Source organism: Lampetra planeri, chromosome 1, assembly GCF_965212315.1.
Source record: "Lampetra planeri chromosome 1, kcLamPlan1.2.h2, whole genome shotgun sequence".
Taxonomy (NCBI): domain Eukaryota; kingdom Metazoa; phylum Chordata; class Hyperoartia; order Petromyzontiformes; family Petromyzontidae; genus Lampetra; species Lampetra planeri.
In genome coordinates this window covers 696,178-718,513 of record NC_136107.1, presented here as the reverse complement: position 1 = coordinate 718,513, position 22,336 = coordinate 696,178, and the positions used below count along the sequence as shown (strand labels likewise).

At 50.9% G+C, this 22,336-nt stretch overlaps 1 protein-coding gene across 3 annotated transcripts; it reads right to left on the bottom strand.

Moving 5' to 3' along the window:
* On the bottom strand, positions 1–22,048 carry LOC144721190 (progranulin-like). Of its 3 annotated transcripts, XM_078598722.1 has the most exons (14): positions 21,944–22,032; positions 13,709–13,833; positions 12,387–12,527; positions 10,748–10,885; positions 10,331–10,414; positions 9,633–9,857; positions 9,137–9,370; positions 7,407–7,643; positions 6,678–6,911; positions 5,833–6,069; positions 4,980–5,216; positions 4,057–4,293; positions 2,920–3,180; positions 1–1,632 (listed from the first exon to the last, which is right to left on the bottom strand). In XM_078598722.1, exons 3-14 carry the CDS (start codon positions 12,525–12,527, stop codon positions 1,480–1,482), a joined length of 2,418 nt encoding a protein of 805 aa, XP_078454848.1. In that variant the 5' UTR covers positions 13,709–13,833; positions 21,944–22,032; the 3' UTR covers positions 1–1,479. The 3 variants fall into 3 exon arrangements, with proteins under 3 accessions (XP_078454848.1, XP_078454763.1, XP_078454932.1); XM_078598637.1 differs by lacking the exon at positions 13,709–13,833 and having other exon boundaries at positions 21,944–22,048; XM_078598806.1 differs by lacking the exons at positions 4,057–4,293; positions 4,980–5,216; positions 13,709–13,833 and having other exon boundaries at positions 21,944–22,048.
* Between the last annotated feature and the right edge of the window lie 288 nt (positions 22,049–22,336).

The window sequence follows — 22,336 nt, the reverse complement described above, 5'->3', positions numbered from 1 at the left end:
TTGTGTGCAACAAATGTTTATTCCTCTAAATCCTCCAGTGTAGGGAACCTCTTTAGAATCACGGAATTCCTCCAAAGAACAACGCTTCAATCTCGTCGCGGCTCGTAGGTCGCAGCCATTGCGCTTACATAAGCACAACAACCTGCAGAAAGTAACGTTCAACAAAGTTTTAGTATTTTTTTTTACATTACCAATGCTGCAATGTTTTGAGAGTGTGTTGCCTTCCAGGGCCTAGTCCTATTTTAAAATGCAGTCTACCTCCAGGATGTGGCATAGCACAGATGTTTATTATCAAGTTGTACAAAGCATGTTAATTATTTGATTAAGAATATCAGCGCAATGTTGTTCGTCAGCAGAACGTGTAGACAACCATTGTACGCCATACTTCTGGTTCACAATCATACGACATTACAAAAAGTTTTGCTGGCTGGCATCCTGGCGCAAGTGCCACGCGCGGTGGCGACGTCACGGCGCACATCTGCGCGATGACGTCACCCGCATCCCCGCTGCTTTGAGCCGGTTCGTGCGCCGCGCCGACTTCACGCCTGCCCGCCACCCTCCCCCCCGGCCGTGCGTCCAGCACAAATGTGATAGAGGAGAGAGACACAGAAGCGGGGAGGGAGATAGAGGAGGGAGGAAGAGACAGAGAGGAATAGAGCAAGTAGGACGGGGGGGGGGGGGAGTGAACGTGCGTGAAATGGACAGAGAGCAAATCGGAGAGAAGGGGAATGGGACAAGCAGTGGGAGGGAGGATTAGGGAGAGGCACGAGAGAGATTGAGATGAGAAGGGGGAGGGGTGGGAATAAGGAGAGAGAGAGGTGAGAGAAAGAGGGAGAGATGGGGGGGGGTGGAAGTGGGTGGGACAGTGGATGGAAGAGAAGAAGAGACAGCAAGGGAGGGCTAGAGGAGGGGGCAGGGAGAGAGGAATCGATAGCAGAGGAATCGAGAAAGACGTTGGGATGTACGGCACAGACGACAAGAGAGAGATGGAGAGAGACGGGGCTCTATGGAAGATAAAAAGTTTTGCTGGCTGGCTGGGGGAGATGGTCGGTCAGATGGTCACGCCCCAAGGTCGTGCGTGGGTTGCTCGTGCTATTTAAAAATAAACAATTAGCAGGCTTTTTAAATTGTAAACATTAAAATAACACATTTGTGCTATAAAACCTCACACACATTTTTTTTCTCAAATAATCATCGTGATTTTGCTGTACAGCCAAATAGGTTTTTGATTATACAAGGTGTTAGCGATACGGACATCACACACCCGCTCACAAAACGCTCCACACACAATCAAACCCTTCACCATCAATCAAGCTAGCGAACACAAAGACAATTCATGAGCCACACTCCGACACCAACACACACTTCTTTTGCCAGACACGAGATTGCCTCCCGTGGTCGGAATGCATCTGCCAAGCACACAACAGACAGCGCCCTCCGTGCAAACAGACTACGCACGCTCGCCCGGGTCGGTGGGCATTACAGCAGGTCAAAGACCTGAGCGGGCCTGGCCTTGGCAGGGGCTTTGGGGGCCCAGGTGAGGAAATGGGGCTTCTTGATGCAGCTCGCCTGCGCCAGGTCACACGTGTAACCGCTCGGGCAGCAGTGCACAAAGTCGCTGCAGCAGATGGCCTGAAAATGGCAAAGGGGCATTCGTAACAAAAATTATTAAAACGAATTTGATCGTCATCGCCGCCATCCAAAAAAGCCACGAACCGCGACAGGATCGATGCAAAGGAATTCTCTCTGCAGCCGAGCACGTGGCGGTGAAGCCACGACATCGTCTGCGGATCAGCAATCCGTATATTACAAGCAGACTTTAGACATGTAAATAGACAAATCCATGGCAGCATAAGACGGAGGAGGTGTCACATGCTAAGGGCACTGTAACCGCAACGGGTGCCCGAAGCACGCCATGTCAGGAACCAAACTTTCAACCCCAGCGACCCCCGGTCAGCAGCAGGGCAGCAATTTGTGCTTTTGCCGACAAACACTCAGAAGCACCCCCAGTACTACGCGAGAGCGAGGTTGGCGGCAGCTCCATTACTTTGATTTTGCGACACGATTTAAAACCAAACGACATTATTGTTATTCTTTGGGTCTTTTGGTAAAGTCACGTAGAGGTAGGTTCAAAGAAAATAACAAAATATTTTCTTTTCTTTGAACCTACCTCTACGTGACTTTACCTAAAGACCCAAAGAATATGAATCCCTGCAGTCACGAAAGCTTTAAGTCAAGATTTTACATTACTGTTCCACGTGAAACGCGCGTTGGGATTATTTGGCTGCTATTAATGTCCACGTCACGATAAGCCGCTCTTGTTGGGCCATCATTTGTGGGCGGGTCGCTTCTGAACAATAACTGAAAGCTCAGCGGGCTTTGCCTGGTAAAATAAAATAGTTTAGTTTTTGCGATTTTATTTTTACTGATTTGCTTACCTTACCTAGACTTTGAACTCTTATCGTTTTTGTCGATTTGTTTGTTGTTGTAACTTTGTGACCAGCCCCTAATGGACATCAGTGAAAAAGAGCTTCATAGCTCATCGGATTCCTCTCCATCTCCACAGCGACCCAACGTTCCAATTTCTGAACTTTGACATCAACGGCCCTCATGTACGTAAAAAAATAAACATTTTATAAAAGTGGGCAGCTTGCGTTGTTGCGCGTGTCGTTGGGCCCGCCACACAACGAGAGCGGCGTGGCGTACGCGGCCATCCGCCGCACGACGGCAGTCGCCTGCGACCCAAGATGGAAACCGAGCGCCGTTTTACATTTCGAGGAATTTCGCCGCACGAGTAGCCCGACCCAAACAAAACAAACCGCACCTCGCATGACGCGCGGGCTCGCGAAAACCCACGCGGCAAATAAGACAAAACGCCTCTCATCCGCGGAATGCGCTGCCCAAGTCGCTTGCCCTCACCAGCGGTAAGGGGCAGCAGCCCCACTGCCCCTGCGGCAGCTGGCAGCAGGTAGTGCCGTCGGGGCAGGCGTAGGCCGAGTCGCACCGCACGCTGCCCCCGCGCGCCGCGGCAGACGCGGACAGCAGCGCGGTGAGACGCGTCCTGGCCGGAGTCCTGGAGCTCCAGGGCAGGGAGAGCTGCCCCTGGTCGCACGACCCCGCCGGCACGTTGCAAGTCGTGCCTTCGGGGCAGCAGTGCTCGTGGTCGTCGCAGCAGACGGCCTTTAGGGGCGACACCGCACGAGAGCGTTTTAAAACGGCGATGTCCTGCAAACTTAACGAAGGCAAAGTGCGAGAGGCGAGCGCTGGAACTGCACACGGGATTGTGAAAAGAGCACATTTATCGGATAATTGGTAAAAAGGTCAGCGGCCTTCGCTAGCCGAGACAATAGACGTTTCACGTTTCTGATTCTGCCTCGATACGAGCAACGGCGGCGAGGCTTAGCCGTAAAGCACCGTGGTGAGGCCTAGGTGCAGAGCACTGTAGACCCCAGGCCGTGCCATTATGACAACACAAATGTACGTCACCATGTTCTGGTGTCCGGTGCCTTGTACATTTGTTCACGCAACCAATATCTTCATCACTTCATGTGGTGAAATGTCACAGCGTTGGGAAATCACCCAATTCTTATACGCATAAAATTTTCGAGCGATGAAAAAGCAGGGGTAATCTTTAAGGGATTTACATCTTGTAACGATTTGGTATTAGCCGTTGGATAACCAAATGATTGGGCATGATGGCACACACCTGCAATCCAACACTTTGGAAGCAAGGGACAGTGAATCGTCTAGATCCGATACTTGTTGACCTCCGCGAGATGACCACAATATGGCAGCACAGAACAAGGCTTTGTGTATTCACGAGACCATGTGTGTGGACCTGGGAGTGTTGTTCTCTCGTGAGTGAAAATTCTCTCCCTGTATACTCCAATATTATCTCTAACATGGTTGGATACGTACGGAGCGAAAGAAGTTCAACATACTATACATTCAGACAAAATGGAATTGTCTAAACATCCCAATCGAGCATCCTCAAGATAAAGAAGATGCTGTATCGAAATAAGCACGACTCAATTCCCAAGTAGACGCAGCACAAACCTTCACGAGAGGGCAGCAGCCCCAGTCTCCGCTGGCCGTCTTGCAGCACGTGGTTTGGTCAGGACAGCTGACCTGATCGTCACACTTCACATCGTTCGGCTCTCCCCCCGTCACTCTGAGGGCCGGCGTCTTGGTGCTCCAGGGCAGGCTGAGGGCGCCTTTGTCGCACGTCTGCGCCGGCAGGTTACACGTGGTGCCGTGCGGGCAGCAGTGCTCGTGGTCGTCGCAGCACACGGCCTGCCAACGAGAGACGTCCCCCTGGGTTGCCGGAGTCGCAACCTCAAAATCACTTTGGTGCATCGCAATGTGCTCCCCCCCGATACACAAGCAAGTTGTGACCAACAATTACCCGGAATTTACTCTGTAATGTCCAAGCTATTTTTTTCTAATGAGGGACGTGACTTTGATTACGCGACGAGATTCCGTTTCTCGTACAAAAACATGTTTTTTAGTCGGTCCTCCAAAAATGCACTGCGCACGTAAAAAAATGCGCAATTCAAGCGTACAGCACAGAAACTTGCCATCCTTTTGAAGAGCCTTGAAACCTGGTAACGAGTTGTCCAATAAATGCAAAAAATACTCTTTGAAATCAACTCAGCCAAGTAAACAACTGTCCTGTTTATGTATTTCTTAGAAAAGTAAAGAAATCCGAATACAAAAAGTAAAAGGACCTCACGGGATGCACCGGGTTTTTAGTCACATTATTGCATCGATGGGCACAACTGAGACTCCGCCGTTTGCGCGGCCAGGTAGGCCTGAGCGCAGGCCCGACCATGTGCGCAGACACAGCTAGGCCCGACACGAAGGCTCGAACCAGAACGTCAGTGACCCACGTGCACCCTTACAACGGTGGATATCGCGGGAGACCGGATATCATTCCATCGGTCTTCACTGACCGCCCCGCCGCTTGCAGCGGTACTCGCCTTGACGAGAGGGCAGCAGGCCCAGTCTCCGCTAGACGTCTTGCAGCACGTGGTTTGGTCGGGACAGCCGTACTGATCGTCGCACTTCACGTCGTTCGGCTCTCTCCCCGCCACTCTGAGGGCCGGCGTCTTGGTGCTCCAGGGCAGGCTGAGGGCGCCTTTGTCGCACGTCTGTGCCGGCAGGTTACACGTGGTGCCGTGCGGGCAGCAGTGCTCGTGGTCGTCACAGCACACAGCCTGCCAACGAGAGACGTCCCCGGGTTGCCGGAGTCACAACCTCAAAATCGGCGACTAAGAGAGCGGCGGCTGATCCTCCGAAGCGCTGCCACCCACTCCGGTGCATCGCAATGGGCCCCCCCGATACACCAGCAAGCTGTGACCAACAATTACCCGGGTTTTACTCTGTAATGTCCAAGCTATTTTTTTCTGATGAGGGACGCGACTTTGATTATGTGACAATAAGCCTTAAAACCTGATAACGAGTTGTCCAATAAATACAAAAAATAGACTCTTGAAAATTAACACAGCCAAGTAAACAATTGTCCTGTTTATGCATTTCTTAGAAAAGTAAATAAATCCGCATACAAAAAGTCAAAGGACCTCAAGGGATGCACCGTGTTTTTTTAGTCACATTATTGTATCGATGGGCACAATTGAGACTCCGCCGTTTGCGTGGCCAGGCAGGCCGTAGCGCAGGCCCGACCATGTGTGCAGACACAGCTAGGCCCTACACGAAGGCTCGAACCAGAACGTCAGTGACCCACGTGCACCCTTACAACGGTGGCATACACAGGAGACCGGATATCATTCCATCAGTCTCACTGACCGCCCCGCTGCTTGCAGCGGTACTCGCCTTGACGAGAGGGCAGCAGCCCCATTCTCCGCTAGACGTCTTGCAGCACGTGTTCCCGTCGGGACAGCCGTACTGATCGTCGCACTTCACATCGTTCGGCTCTCCCCCCGCCACTCTGAGGGCCGGCGTCTTGGTGCTCCAGGGCAGGCTGAGGGCGCCTTTGTCGCACGTCTGTGCCGGCAGGTTACACGTGGTGCCGTGCGGGCAGCAGTGCTCGTGGTCGTCGCAGCACACGGCCTGCCAACGAGAGACGTCCCCCCGGGTTGCCGGAGTTGCTTCTCAAAATCACTTTGGTGCATCGCAATGGGCTCCCCCCCGATACACCAGCAAGCTGTCACTAACAATTGCCCGGATTTTACTCTGTAATGTCCAAGCTATTTTTTCTGATGAGGGACACTACTTTAATTATGCGACGATAAGCCTTGAAACCTGGTAACGAGTTGTCCAATAAATGCCAGTAATAGACTCTTTAAAATCAACTCAGCCAAATAAACAACTGTCCTGTTTATGTATTTCTTATAAAAGTAATAAATCCAAATGCAAAAAGTCAAAGGATCTGAGGGATGCACCGTATTTTTTAGTCACATTATTGCATCGATGGGCCCAACCGAGATTCCGCCGTTTGCGCGGCCAGGTAGGCCTGAGCGCAGGCCCGACCATGTGCAACAATTCACTCAGCCTAAGCGCAGGCCCGACCATGTGCGCAGCCTGCTAGGCCCGACACGAAGGCTCGAACCAGAACGTCAGTGACCCACGTGCACCCTTACAACGGTGGATATCGCGGGAGACCAGATATCATTCCATCGGTCTTCACTGACCGCCCCGCGGCTTGCAGCGGTACTCGCCTTGACGAGAGGGCAGCAGGCCCAGTCTCCGCCGGCCGTCTTGCAGCACGTGGTTTGGTCGGGACAGCCGTACTGATCATCACACTTCACATCGTTTGGCTCTCCCGCAATTCTGAGGGCCGGAGTCTTGGTGCTCCAGGGCAGGCTGAGGGCGCCTTTGTCACAGCGCTCAACCGGCAGGTTACACGTGGTGCCTTCCGGGCAGCAGTGCTGGTGGTCGTTGCAGCACACGGCCTGTGAAACGGGGGTCACGATCAAGCAAACAATAGGAAATCAAGCTTCTCTTCTCTGGATCGTAAGAAAATGGATCCGCAGGAGCAAGCAAATGACGCTGCCGAAGCCGGATGGCACGAATATGTTCCACAACGCAAATATACGAGCATTTAGTGTAACCAAGTTTTAATACTCTCACGAAAAATAAGAGGGCTTGACCAGTATACATCATCGCTGTACGAGATCATGGCCGGTGGTCAAGATTCATGTTTCTGTGTCAGACAGAGCAGGAAACACACCAAGAGAATGTCTACCACGGAGATGGGTGATCAGCTGGTGCGCAGATCAACTGGTGCGCAGGCACTAGATGGATTGTGCCACCGCAGGACAGTGAGAGATGGCGGACTTGGGGAGGCCTTTATCGAACAGTGGATTGATTCTTGCAGAACATCGTCACCATCGCACTAAAATGGGCGTCAATTGTAAATGGCACGCCTTTATTGAAACGTAACATACCTTTGGCAGTGGGCAGCAGCCCCAACCTCCGCTAGACGTCTTGCAGCACGTGTTCCCGTCGGGACAGCTGGACTGATCGTCACAAATCACGGCGTTCGGCTCTCCCCCCGCCACTCTGAGGGCCGGCGTCTTGGTGCTCCAGGGCAGGCTGAGGGCGCCTTTGTCGCACGTCTGCGCCGGCAGGTTACACGTGGTGCCGTGCGGGCAGCAGTGCTCGTGGTCGTCGCAGCACACGGCCTGCCAACGAGAGACGTCCCCGGGTTGCCGGAGTCGCAACCTCAAAATCGGCGACTCGGGTACAACAGCAGCACTGCACGGATACATCCCCGGCGGTGGGTTAGCTAAAGGAGCAGCCCTGCAATCTCCTGCTCGCGCCACGGCCGGTGGAAGGGCCTCCACTAGACGGGAGCCCGAGAGCCCCGATAGAGGGTACGTGGCCTCCTCTTCCTCGCTGACCAAACGTCAGAAAACGAGGTGCGAGCTCCCGCGTCTTACCCCCCCCTCCCCCGCCACAAGTAACCTGTAGAGGGCGATTTAAGGATCCGAACAGGAGCCAGTCTTTGGAAGAGCTTTCTAGACACACATGAACAAAAAATTGCAAAACCAAACAAATGATTTGTCGATTGCTGCATCTGCAGTGGTGGACAAGCGCAATAACAAACTCACATTCATCAACAACATGGAGACTTCTTCACAATTCTGGCAAATGGCCCGATGAAACTGGTTGTAATCACCAAAGAAACGTCACAGTACTCGGATTGTAAATGCTGTAGGTTTACTCTCCAGCACAGCGGTGTGCTGAAGTAGAAACTAATTGGCACGTCTCGTTGACCTGAAAAACCTTACTAAATCGGCTGTGATCGGATGGTGGTGGGTAAACGACACGTTCGTATTTACGCAATCCAACCCTAAAAGAAAAACCCTTTATTATGATCAACAACACTCCCCTTAAAACGTTAACAAAATAATCGGCGACGTTTTTGGCAGTAGCCCTTCTTCACAGCACCTACACAGAGGGGCCAGGAGAGCGGCAGAGTGGAGACTTCGAGTTGGAGGCTGCACTTGTTTACACCATGGAGGCCTGATGACAATGTTTTACATTTCCTGATGAGTAACTTTCACACCAGGCACATGAGGTTACCTAATAGTAATTATTTAGTAGCAGACAAACCCTCAAACTAACTTATATTCAAAGTTAAATTATAAAATGTTGTTGGCACAAACAGGATCAGCAGAGATAGGGATGCTGGCTCAATCGAAATGGCGAAAATTATCTTCGTGTAAACTGGAACAGCAAAAGTTAAGTGATTTAATGCTCAATGAGGATTTAAGTGGTGCTCATCTACTGTTTGCAGCCGAGCCAGTAGTGGAAATTCCACATTCCTATGACAAATACAAGTGTATCCCTCGGGCAACCAGCGTTGACTTCCCCGCAAAGTGGGCCCTACTTTACAGACCCTGGAGAAATGATGGGCCGAGTCAACCCCCAATCAGGAAGTGAACTCGCAACCTTCCGCTTGCGAGCCGCTCGCTCTACCGCTGAACCACCGGGGTACAGCAACAGCCGAAGAAACGGGCACCCCGTGAACAACGTAGCCCTCTGCCCTGGAGCAACGGACACCACAACATTGAACGACCCACGTGCACCCTTCCGGCGGTGGCAATCGCGAGAAACCGGATATCATTCCGTCGGTCTCGCCGACCACCCCGCGGCTTGCAGCGGTACTCGCCTTGACGAGAGGGCAGCAGGCCCAGTCTCCGCCGTCCGTCTTGCAGCACGTGTTCCCGTCGGGACAGCCGACCTGCTCGTCGCACTGCACATCGTTCGGCTCTCCCGTCACTCTGAGGGCCGGCGTCTTGGTGCTCCAGGGCAGGCTGAGGCCGGCTTGGTTGCACGTCTGCGCCGTCACGTTGCACGTCGTGCCTTCTGGGCAGCAGTGCACCTTATCGTCGCAGCACACGGCCTGTGAAACGGGGTCACAATCGAGCAAAACAAAACGTAAACGCGTGCAGGTCTTCCAGGGACCATCATTTCACCCACCATGTCCTTATCATTCACGCACACACGTCTCTCTCTCTCTCTCCGATACGTTCGCTGGTCTCTACCACACGCGCGTTGTTCGGCACGCTATCCAAACAAGCACGCGGTCAAACTTGACCACACATTGGAATGCAGTCACAGCACAATCGTGAAGAACTACGTGGCGGTATGTCACACACACGCACCTTTGGGAGAGGGCAGCAGCCCCATTGGCCCGACGGGAGTATGCAACAGGTGTTCTGATCGGGGCAGCTGGTGAAGTCATCGCACCGCACGTCAGAAGCCGCCTGCTTCGAAGGGTACTTGCTGACCCACGGAATGGACAACTTGCCGTGTACGCACTTTCCAAGCTTCAAGTCGCACATCGTGTTTCTTGGGCAGCAGTGCAGGTAGTCGCTGCAGCAGACAGCCTAAGCGAGGGTCAGGAAATCAACACCGAGATACAAAATCATGTGGCGGTGCCGCGTTGGCAGCGGTGCACAAATAACACGAACTGACATTCACCAACGAAACCGTGGCCTTACAAGGAAAGAATATAGGAGGTGACATTTTTGGCAACAGTCCATCTTCATAGCACAATACCGCGACACACGTGTAACTAACAAACCGAAGTCTATAGTCAAGTTTAATTTGTATAGCCAGACGAGAAGTCAAGAGTCCTGGATGATCTCATTGTGCAGGAGTGACCCAGGTCACTGAAACAACAAAAGCAATGAGGCAAACACGAACGGTGCAAGAAGAGCCACGTTACACAACAAAACTAAAACCTCACGGACAGAATTCGACGCTGAACAAAACAGATTTCCCGCAAGTGAAAGTTGCCTAGAGGCAAATGACTTTGAATAGTGAAACGGCTTCGAATACAAACGCAGCGGGGACTCACGTCCTCCAGGGAGCAGCAGCCGTATTGTCCCGAGGCCAACGGGCAGCAGGTGGCGTCGTCCCCACACGACGTCCCGTCCGCACACTGCGGTGGTGGCACAGCGGGCGAGCGAGGCGCCAGCGCCGCGGGGGGAGAAGGCAAACAAGGCAACTGGTGAGGATTGAGAAAGGCCCCGACGATGCAGAATGGCAATGTTCGTTTCACACCGCGTGTTCGGCCATTGCCTTTCTCATGAAAGCTGGAAGTGGACACGATTCGCACATCGTGGTCATTCAAATATTTTTGTTATAAATTTTGTTGAGAATGCACTTTAACTAAAAGTAGTTAAAAAAATCTGACAAAACAACCATGCATTTCTGCACCCAGGGTAAAATGTATTGTTAAAAAAAGCGAAAGTCGTCCAAGCGAGTTTTGCACCTGCTTATTTTGCGGCGTAAACGTCGGTGTCTTCTCCAGCCAGGGCACGGATATTTTCCCCTTCTGGCACTTCCCGTGAGCCAAATCGCAAACGGTTCCCGATGGGCAGCAGTGCAGCCCGTCCGAGCAGCACACGGCCTGCACACCGCACCCCACGTCACTCCGAGCTAGCGGCCACCACAGGTTTACGCGTGGCTACGTGGACGTACGGCCACGGACCCTGCAGCGAACCACTGGGGTCTACGCTCCTCCAATAAAAGAGGTGCAGCAGAACTACACCAACGCTCTCCCGAAACCCTCTTGTCATGGCGAGCAGACTCCGACATTGGAATTTAGCTCCCGAGCATATTGCCCATACCGAAGACGAGAACTAGACACGTTTTAGCGCAGAAATCAAGATGCTGTTTTTATCCGATAGCACCGTGGCAATCAGGTTTACCATGATAGTCAACCACATCAGTTTATTTTTAAACGTGAAAACGAAACATGCATTCTCTGCTTGTGGTTAGTGTATACCATATGGGTTTTAACAAAATATTTACGGTACAGAACGATTCCCTGCCCCCTATAAATTCTCTATCATAGTCAAATGTTTCCGTCTCCTTTGTATTATTTCTCATCTCTTTTGTAGAGTTCTGCACGCCCCATTATTGCAGTTGAAACATCAGGATGTTGTCTACCGTATAATTTACGTAACTCGTAAATATAAAGTATCACGTGTGCGATTCGACGCAAGTACTGCGAGTGTAGCAACGTATTCTAAATGAATTGACGCACCGTTACAGGCCGAATCGGGCAAGAATGACGCAAATCAGTTCTCTACGCAAATTATACGCGCATCGAATCCCTTACGCAGGAATTCATTATTTTAGGCTATGAAAATTAGGCGACTAAAGCGAAGGGGAAAAACCTTTGCGACGCTGAAGATGCAAGAACTGCTCGGGCCCCGAGGCCTGACAAACACGAGCACGGAAACATGTAGCTGGGTAGCCCAACCACAGCCGTCGCCCAAGCCAGGCGGGGGTAACGTAATCTCATCGATCTGCTACTCTATTTGTATTACCCAACACCTGCATGACCCCTAAATCCGACTGTTTGGAATGGGTGGGTGGCGATGGTTATATCGAGATTGTAGGGGGTTTCCAGGCTGTGTGCACAAGACAGCATTGTTGTAAAGTGAGGCACACAACCCAAGGCCGTGTAACTAATGTTTTAACCACAGAGTTGGATTTTCGCCAAACCACGTGAAAAAACTGGCATGCAATATTTATTACATGTGTTTTTGTGCACCGTCATTGGTGATGGGCAGAATGAGACCAATCAACTCACTCCCCACTCATCCTCCCACTCCTCACTTCCTCCACATCAACACTTAAAACGTATATCCACGTTGATCCTCGGTGCTTTCCACCCTGACAGATTTCCCCTCCCGCCCCCATTTGGCTTCCGACAGGGCGGTTAGAACTCCCGATTCGAAGCCAGGATCTCAGCAGTCAGCGGGTGCCGGCTCGTCGCCTCTCGCTCCCCAAGTCACCCCGGGGGGCCCCCTCCTGTCACCGTCTGCAGAGCGCAAAAAAACAAAACTGCCAGGTTGGGCTTCTTCGTGCGTCGGCGGCCTCGTTGGTTGTGTCGAGCGTACCGCGGGCAGGGGGCAGCAGCCGTATCCCTGCTCGGCGGACAAGCAGCACGTGTTGCCGTCGGGGCACTGCTGTCCGTCGGGGCACATGATGCTGCCGGCCACGGCAGTCAGCAGCGCGGCCACGACCGCCGGACGCATCATCTGCACCCGGGGGAGAGAGGGTGAACGGGTGAACAGGCGAAGATCCCCGCGCGTAGCCTGCATCAAACCGCCGACACAAGTGCTGTTATGGCGAGTGGCGCTAGCGCGGGCTGGCGCGGCGCACGAGGTGGTGGGTGGAGAACAACGCGCTCGGCCGCCTTTGTCTCCCCCGTGTCGATGTTTACACACCGCACCAGTTACTCATTTGAGGCAGAGTCGACCTAGGGGAGGCCCACGACTGGTTAAGATAATCGTCACCGACGCTGGCCGTGAGCGAGAATCGAGCGCTGGTTGCCAGTTTCAGTTCGTAGTGCCAATCGCTGCACCACCGCTCCTCCCCCAAAAGCACACAGACAAAGCACGCATGACTCGCCATGGCAGCACAGAGATGCATTCATTGTTTACAAGTCGTCGAGTCTGGCCAGGCCGATGACTCCTGCCTTCATGAACCGAGTAAGAACCACCGGTGCGGAGATGCACGTTTAAAAATTTAAATGTAAATCTGCTCCCTCAGGATGAAGGTTTCCCTCGTGACAAGCAAAGCGAGAGCGTTTTCAGATGGGCTCCTCATGCCGTCAGCGGTTGTTTGTGATATGCACAGGACCGTGATCAGTCCTACAGCGGCACTGTCGACGAGACGAAGAGGAGCGGGGCACATCAACAGTGAGAGAATGGCGACTCCGTGCACACCACAGAGGAAGCCGCTGGATGCACTTTGAAATCATCTCGATTGAAAACCCATTTCTTTAAAACTGCGTTTAGCTTGTTGTCTTTGGTTGGCTACGTACGGTGCGAAAGAAGTTCAACATACATGTGCGTGTGTATGAAAGGTGAGGCTGACGTGAATATTAAAGTTCCATGGTAATCCAGTGTCCTATTTTTGCCTTCTGAGTTACAAAGGTGACCTGGTAATTCTACCAAGCCATTCAAAACAATCCAATGTCTGAAAACAAGCATCAGACCTCACTCTACTTGTTTTTCTAGATGTGCAAACACTGTCGGTCTATTTTAATACAAAACACGCACTTCCAGAAACTTGATTTAACCAATTCAACGTCTTGCTGTGGAAGTTGTGGAGAGAGCGCGAGAGAGAGACAGCCTCGCGCCCTCTCAACGGTCCCACCACACGGTGGGCTGCTACGTACGGTGCGAAAGAAGTCCAACATACAACATCGACATACGAGCTGGAGGAGTTGTAGAGGAGGGGGGGGGCGTGGTGGGTGGGTGGAGGGAGAAAGTCCTTCGAGCCCTGCTCACGAGTCAGCTGGGAGCGCAGAGAAGGTGCCGAAAAGGGACTTTCCAGACTCTGTGGGTGTACAGTAAAGCTTTTTTTACGACAAAAACTACTTTGAGCATCCGCGATTTCCTGCTCAAGCGAGCATCCAGGCGGTGCCTCATCTCCTGTTTACAGCCTTGAGCATGCGGTGGAAGTTCGGCATTACCATGGCAGGGCGAGTATGGATAAATCACAGCATTTTAATATAATACATTAGTGTGTATTAAGAACAATACACGGTATCAATAATATACATTACCCTCGTATACATTATTATATAGTTACAACATTCCCCTTCTCCGCTGCCTGTGGACTGGGCGTCTGCCTCGCGTTCGGTTTAGAAGCTAAATAATATGCGTGCCTCCTTTGCCTGGGATGTGGTCACATTCAGCAAATATAAACACACGTCGACTTTATACTCCATCGAAACTAGAGTAGTTGCGTCTGTATGTACGTTGAACTTCTTTCGCACGGTACGTAGCCGACCGTGCGAATCGGAGGGGCAGGACAACAACAAACTCAACACAAAGCAGTTCTGCGACAAGCTTGAACCAGCTGCAGCTGGCCCTGAAAATAGGGTCACAATAAGGGCCAGATTTCAGAACGCCGTGCAACGATAGCGTGGCACAAAACATCATACGCAATACCGCCATTACCAAATTGTCAACGATGGAAGAGCGTTGAATAAATTAAGTTACACCATTAACCCACATTCTCCACCAACTTGCATGCCTTTGTATGGACGGGCAAGGTGCCTGTGTGTTAGAGAGCAAACTATTCCAATTATAGTACCACAAATTACAGTTCAGCAGAGGAATTTGCTACGGTTATATTCATGCTAAATTAGCAAAAAATGCTTTTCAATAACTAACTTGAATAATGCATTCAGTTTTCTTTACCAGACAAATATTTCCCATTTTGGTTGGACAAATCTGTAGTTTACAGCCTTGAGCCATGCTAACAGAAAGCTGTGAAATCTTCACTCTCACTGGGCCTAGAGCTGGCAGCTCACAATCAGAAGGTATGACTGTGGCAGCGGGTAGCGAGTTAATAATCGGGCTGGAGCATCGGGGTTGATAAAATAGGTACCATGTTTTGGAGAAAACTCGCAGCCACGATAACAATACGGAAATTCCACCGCTGGCTCAGGGCTGCGAGTGGTAAGTGCATTTCAAGGGAATTAAAATGATGCGAGAAGAGATCAAACTATTTTTTTTACATTTCTATACGACTACAGCACTCCTCTGCACAAGACGTGAAACAGACCGGCCCGCACCCCATTTTTGAAAGCGGGACACAATGATGGAAACTTTTCAAATTTCATTCCCGTTGACCACTGAACAGAAAATGGATAATGGAGACAAAACACGCGTGCAAAAGTGTGCCCGTGAGGACGTGCGAGAGAATCGAGGCCGAGCAAGAGGTCCATCTCAATCAAATCACCAAACACCAAATTCCTTTTTACAAAAAAAACAAGTCGAGCAGCAGCATGTGATCATCACGCATAGGGGGGGATCAGCCACGTCACATCGTGCCTCTGCGTGCGCCTGCTTATGCAACTCGCACAAGCCACCGCTCGCATTACTTCCTCTTGCAACTAAAAAAGGCAGAAGTGGGTTTTTATCTTCCACGAAATACAAATGAGATCGACCGATAACGTTACAAATAGCAAGAGTCTAATATAGCAAGCGTCTAACACAGCAAGAGTGATTGGAGAACCCAACGACCTGGTTCTTAATCAGAATGTTTTGAACGATGGCAACACGGGCGTGCTGATATAACGCTGGGGATACCAGCGTGCAGCTTCGGCTTATGTCACACACAGCCAAGTGTCGTTCTCCTGTCTCGTTGCCGGGCCTGCCCCTGACAACGCAGGCAAGCAATGGTCGACATTTTTCACGAAGCGGAATTGCTGAACCCGACACCCGCAGGAACATTCTGCACACAACGTGACTTTCAGGCGCTAAATAAGGTCAACATTATTTTTGCCCTTATCGGACAGGCGGCGTTCACCCGACCCTCTCCTTTCGAGACGTTATCACGCACCGCCGTGCAGGGGGCCAAGCGTGGAACGACACCGCACGTGGCAGAGCAGGTTGGGGGTTGCGTGGTGCCCACGTCGCCGGCGAGCCGGAGACGTTACGCTCCTCACGCTGGGGAGCCCGCACACAAGCGCGGCGGTGCGCGATGGTCCATCGCGGCGAACTACGATATGCGCCGCGATGGAGGCATCGTCCCCCGCTGGGTCAGGCCCGAGAAAGCTGCGCAAAAAAATTTGCGCCGGATCGAACGAGGCTGCCCGTCACCAAAGCGCTTCGTGTCTGCTGGGGTCACAGCAAGGAAGCGTTTCAGATACACCCAGCAGGGCCTGCACGCACGACTGGTTCGCTCACCTCTGGAAAGCAGAACGTGGGCCTGTCGCCAGTGCTGTACGAGCCAATGCCGATGGCGTAACAAGCAAAGTTAACATCGTCAACTGTCCTGCAGCTGTGTCCTCCTTCCTCTTTCACATTTCATATCGCTCCAGTAAAAACGGGGTGAATGTTCCCGACAAACGCATGGCTTCATCTTGAATATACTTTTTATATATGAAATCACAAGTTCGCCGTCAAACAGAAAACTATTGTAGATTCGAATGTTCGTGTAATATGTAAAGTTATTGCAGCTGGATTAATCGCCGAACAAAACTCTTTATAATATTTCTACACATTACTTTCAAAGCCAGTCGTTAAATACCTATTGTGTTTGAATGTTTTGATGGAGACCTCTGAGCATGTATACAGCAATAAGCAAGATAGATACGACCATGAAATAGCACGCATCATTTATACGATAGAGATGTCTGGACGAACACGGGATTGAGGACAAGTCTGTACACAACATATGTAAGTGTACGATTTATAAAGTAACAGTTGCCTACAACTGTTACTTTAAAGCTTTACTTTCAAGCTACACATTTACTACCATGCCCTTGGATCAACATCCAAAAGGAGGGAGTTCACCCACACAGCTATAAACTGCAGTCAGAGAGCCCTGTGGTTCACCCCGAGTGTACACCGAAAGATACAACCGGCAAGCCAACACTAATCGTGCCTAAGATACTACTCCAGTCGTTGGTGTTGGACTTTACCCGACAGCCGTACAGGCGGGCGAACGCAGTGGTGCATGCGGAAGAATACATCGGGAGACGCGTGGGAAGATTCAGTGGCAAACCCATCAGTAGCATCACGCATCATGTGATCAGAGCTCCAACCGAAGGGCTTCAGATGGGTTTGGCAGTAGCCCAGTTCTGTACGCACAAGGCAAATGATAAGGCAATCATCTCTATTGTACGGTGTATCTAAAACATTCTCTAGTCCAGTACACACTTCCCCCAGCACATTAAGCAGCCCCCCCTCCTCCTAAACCTCCTAACTTTCGTTGTTCTCAGAAGCCTCAACCTCTTCTCCATTTGGTCATCCTCCTCCACCTTGCCCTCGCCTCCTCCCTCCCTCCCCTCCCCCGAACCCTCAGTACCTCCCCACTCCTTAGCCCTTGCGCGGCCCTGCCATCTAAATGATTAGATTTTTGTCGCCGTTTTTTAAACTGAGTTAAGCGCCTTCAGTGAAGTATACAATAAATAAAAATAAAACCTCTGGGACAAAGTGGCATGGTCATCTTGCAAAGCACTGTAGATTAATTTAGTAATTGTGATTATAGGGCATTTTTATTGCTTTTCTTTACCAGCTTGTAAATAACAAGCACTGCGAGATCAAAATGGGATCTGAAATTCCCCCCCACGCATCGCGGAAACTAACAAGTGGGCAACTTCTCTATTATTATTCATTTATAAACCTCCTAGGAATAAAATATTTCTACGAAAATGACGTCAACACGTACATCAGTTCCCATACTCAATAATAATAACTTACAACTCTTTGTCAACCCACTACTGAATGAATGAAGCCCTCTGCCCCGTTGGTTTTACCATACTTCCCCATGCTGGTCAGTGTGCATGAGTGAAGGGGTGGGGGGGGGCGCCTGCGAGCGGTGCAAGACATCACCGATGTTAGCCGTGGCTGAAGACTCGCTCAGCTATGTACCGTGAAAAAGAAGTTCAACATATTCACATACCTTGGGTGGCCGGGTACAATAGCGCAGTAAGAGAACCACTGCGCCACTATTCTCCCCCCAAACCCTACCATGTACTTGTGCCCCCTATATTCATTAAAAAAAACACAACTTGTTATTACAGTAATCGATTCTCACTTGACGACCGCACCATCAGAGCCGGTAAATGACCAAGCCACGTGACAGAGAAAGTGGAGAGGTGGATCAAGTGGGAAGGTTTTTGCTGCGTTGCGCTGCAGCCAAACAGGTAGCGAGGTCGCAGGGTTATAAGCCAAGGTAGGGCGGCCCAGAGTAAACACATGAAATGCTGAAAGTGATTGTCGTCTGGCTTGCTTACCTCTTATTGGAAAGCAAGATTGGCGGCATTGCACAGCACCGTGTATGTAATTCTGACATGGAATTCAGATGCACTGCATTGTCAGAACTGTGGTTAATTGATGAAATTCACTTTTTCTCTTCTTGGTTCTTTCGGTAAAGTCACGTAGAAGAGAAATAATAAAATAATAAAAAATTAAACATAATAAAATAATTCTCACGACGTTTCGGCCACAACGCAAGCAGCCGTCCTCAGGTGAAGAACAGGTCTGTCGAGAAGACAGTCTGAAATTAACTTTATAAACTAAACTATTATCCATTTAGTAGACACTGTATTTCAGCAAATATTTATTTGGTAAATTGGATAAGAGGCGACTTGTACAACTGCCAAAGCTGATTACCCACGTGGCCTTACAGTAAAGCGAGCAGTGTTCACAAATGTGGAACCTGCCATCGTTATTCATCAATGGACATGACCAATCCACTGCTGGGCAAAGTCTCCCCTCAAGCACCCGCCGTCGCTCGCGGGTCTTGTGGTGCCACAACCCATCCTGCAACTCGGCACGTGGCCCGCTCGAAGGTTGTTCGAGGGTTCGGGGAGCTACGCGGTGGGGGGAGGGTGATGCTCAACTTACAAAGTCTCACAATTGCCTCCTTCCCTCGGTTGCCAAATTCTCACCTCGTTTAACAACAACAACAACGCCGAAAGTTGCACACGTTAATAATTGGTTCATCGTTAGATCCTGTCAATCTGTAATTTAGTTTACGTCAATTATGGCTTGGACATTAAAATGTAAAAAGTAATTTTAAACAGAGGGACGATTTCGTATGCACAACAGGACTGTTGGTGTTTCATTGGTGATGATAACTAATATCAATACCCGCCATTCGCCACTAAGTCACATCACCACGGTGCCTGTGCCAGGCTAGGTGCATTTTGAAGCCACGTGAAGTGTCAAAGGCTCACTGACAGGTCTCGGGACAGACCCAAGTGCCATGGGTTGGCTGACTGAGCTGACCGGTAGATGCACACCAGCTGTACCCCCTACGGAGCCAACTTGCTCCATTTTATCCGCCCAGCGCTCCGCTCGTTGTTGTGAGCATCGCTCCTCTGCTCTCCATTCTTGTTGGAGGGCGACTGCCTCCAACTGCCCAGTAGCTTCCTTCACAAGCCTCAACCACAGAGGTCAATCTCGACACCATGTTGGTACCAGCCATTGGCAAGTCCATTCAGCACCACATTCTCCTGTACCGCATCAGTCCATCTCTTCTCGAGCCCGTGCCGCACCCATTTTGCCCCCTCTATCTGGCCAAACAGAAGCTGCTTGGGCGTGCGGTGACTGGGCTTTTCCTGCTACACGACCCAGGCAAGGTAGGCTTGCCTGATGGAGCTCACCGATGTGCCCGGATCGTTCAAGAATCTGTGAGCTCCTCACAACCAAGCAAGGTTAACTGCAGGATGGATCGTAGTAGGTAGGTCAGCCTGAATGGTTAAAATCGGTGCCGATGTTCCTCCGAAGAGTCCGTGTGTCTCACAAGCGTAGAGAAGAGAGAGCATGACGGTGGCCAAGAAGACCCGGAGCTTCGCATGCAGCGAAAGGCCAGGTAGTTGTTATTGAACAGTTGGGGGTGAAACGACGCAGAGATGGTGGGCAGTCCTCGACGTGGGTGGAGTAATCAACGCGCACAGCGCACGGGAAGTGAACCGACGCAGACTAGTGTACTTGTTGTAAGAACAGGTTTCACCCTGTCTGCAATAAAACATCAGGTGTTAAGATGCCACAACACCAAACGGACACCTTTTGCAAGCATCGATGTCTGCACGAACCACACGTACTTGTGGTGAACATGCAAACACACGCATGCTCTGGTAGTTTATGATGCACCGTCTTTGATTGGTCCACACCAGAGACAACTTTCTTGACAGCCTCGTCTCAGTGTTAGGCCAGAGGACGCCAAAAGGCGAGCAGCCCAAAGACAACGCGCTATCAGGAGATGGCGAGCTGGGGTGAGCAGCCACATCCGAGACTAGCAGAGCATGCGGTGTGTTTGCGTGTTCACCACAAGTTTGTGCGATTCATGCAGACACGATTCCTCTTATATATTGATATAGTGGCAATGGAATGGTAGTAGTATATTATTATATTATAGAGTAAATGTTTCGTTGAGCACAGCGTGACCACGGCAGGGATGGATGTCCGCGTGACTTTCTTTACGATTCCGGGATCCACCGACATCACATGATTAATCGATTCCGAGATTCGCCACGAATGCAACCGATTCACAAACTCACGCTGCGGTCAATGCGTGGAATCGTTTGGGCGGTGCAATTGACCGTTTTCGATTCAAGCTAAGTTTATTTTCTTTCTAGATTTGAAGCTTTCGTGACTGCAAGGATTCATATTCTTAGGTTTTTTAAGTAAAGTCACGTAGGTAAAAATTTAAAATCAATAAAAGCAAAATAAAATTAAAATCACGTTTCGGAGGCAAGACGGAAGCTTGTGTTGCCTCCGAAACGTCGTGATTTTTATTTTATTTTGCTTTTATTGATTTTATTTCTTTTCTGGATAAAATGCCTCGGGCTGCCCGCAGCACAGACGAGGAACCACAGCACAGATGGGGAACCACAGCACAGACGGGAACCACAGCACAGACGGGAACCACAGCACAGATGGGAACCACAGCACAGACGGGAACCACAGCACAGATGGGAACCACAGCACAGACGGGAACCACAGCACAGACGGGAACCACAGCACAGACGGGAACCACAGCACAGACGGGAACCACATCACAGACAGGGAACCACAGCACAGACGGGAACCACAGCACAGACGGGAACCACAGCACAGACGGGAACCACAGCACAGACGGGAACCACATCACAGACAGGGAACCACAGCACAGACGGGAACCACAGCACAGAAGGGAACCACATCACAGACAGGGAACCACAGCACAGACGGGAACCACAGCACAGACGGGAACCACAGCACAGACGGGAACCACAGCACAGACGGGAACCACAGCACAGACGGGAACCACATCACAGACAGGGAACCACAGCACAGACGGGAACCACAGCACAGAAGGGAACCACATCACAGACAGGGAACCACAGCACAGACGGGAACCACATCACAGACAGGGAACCACAGCACAGACGGGAACCACAGCACAGACAGCCACGGGCGGTGCAAATGACGGTGCAGACTACACAGGGCAGTACATAAAATACAAAGATCCCCCGTGTAGCCTTAGCAGACTGTAGGAGCAAGTGCTGTTAGCGAGCACCTATGAAGGCCCACACGGTACACGAGAGGGTGGGTGGCCAGCACCACGCACGGCCGCCTTTGTCTCCCCAGTGGCGATGTTTTTACACACCGCACCAGGTACTCATTTTGAGGCCGAGTCGACCTAGGGGATGCCCAGGACCGGTTCAGATAATCCTCACCACCGATGTTGACCGTGAGCAGAAACCGAACTCGGGTGGCCGGGTTCGTAGCACAGCGCACGAACCCCCACAGACACACAAAGCCGAACAGACCCGACCCGCGTGTGACATCGTGAGTCTTGGCCGCGTCGCATTACACTCCACAATGGGGGGGGGGGCTCACGAAACGTCGGTCAACACGTTCCGAGCCTCCCCCACGGCGACTATCGCACGCGACAGGCCCGGCCGGGTGAGGAAGGAGCACGCCGTGTCGCCCCTTACCTTGGAGGCGTGAGGGGGGGGACAGTTTTTCCAAGGCTCGAAACCACCACGGCCGCTTTCACTTCGCCTGCTCGCCTGAAGCAGCCAGCCGGCCTTCTGTGTTGATGATATATACACGGTGACCCCGCCCCCCCCACCTCCAGTGACATCATTTTGCGAAATTCGTGAACATGACGTCATGTAGCCAATCGCGCAGGTGGTGTCGCGGGTGACGTCACGCGATGGCGGGGATGTTCAAGATAATTAATACAAATAAATAATAAAAATAATAGAAATGTAATATTTATTGTATTTCTATTATTATTTTATTATTTTTAAACATAAATAATAAAATTAATAGAAATAATCATAGAAATAAAATAATTATGTTATTTATATTACTAGTTTTATTAT

What these genes read in the sequence shown, in the direction of transcription:
- LOC144721190 (XM_078598637.1), bottom strand. Translation starts at nt 12,527, where the DNA reads ATGATGCGTCCGGCGGTCGTGGCCGCGCTGCTGACTGCCGTGGCCGGC. An exon ending in GCTGCTGCTCCCTGGAGGAC is followed by an intron (nt 9,858 to 10,330) that starts GTGAGTCCCCGC and finishes ACCCTCGCTTAG; the next exon opens with GCTGTCTGCTGCAGCGACTA. An exon ending in CCTGCTGCCCTCTCGTCAAG is followed by an intron (nt 6,070 to 6,677) that starts GCGAGTACCGCT and finishes TCTCGTTGGCAG; the next exon opens with GCCGTGTGCTGCGACGACCA.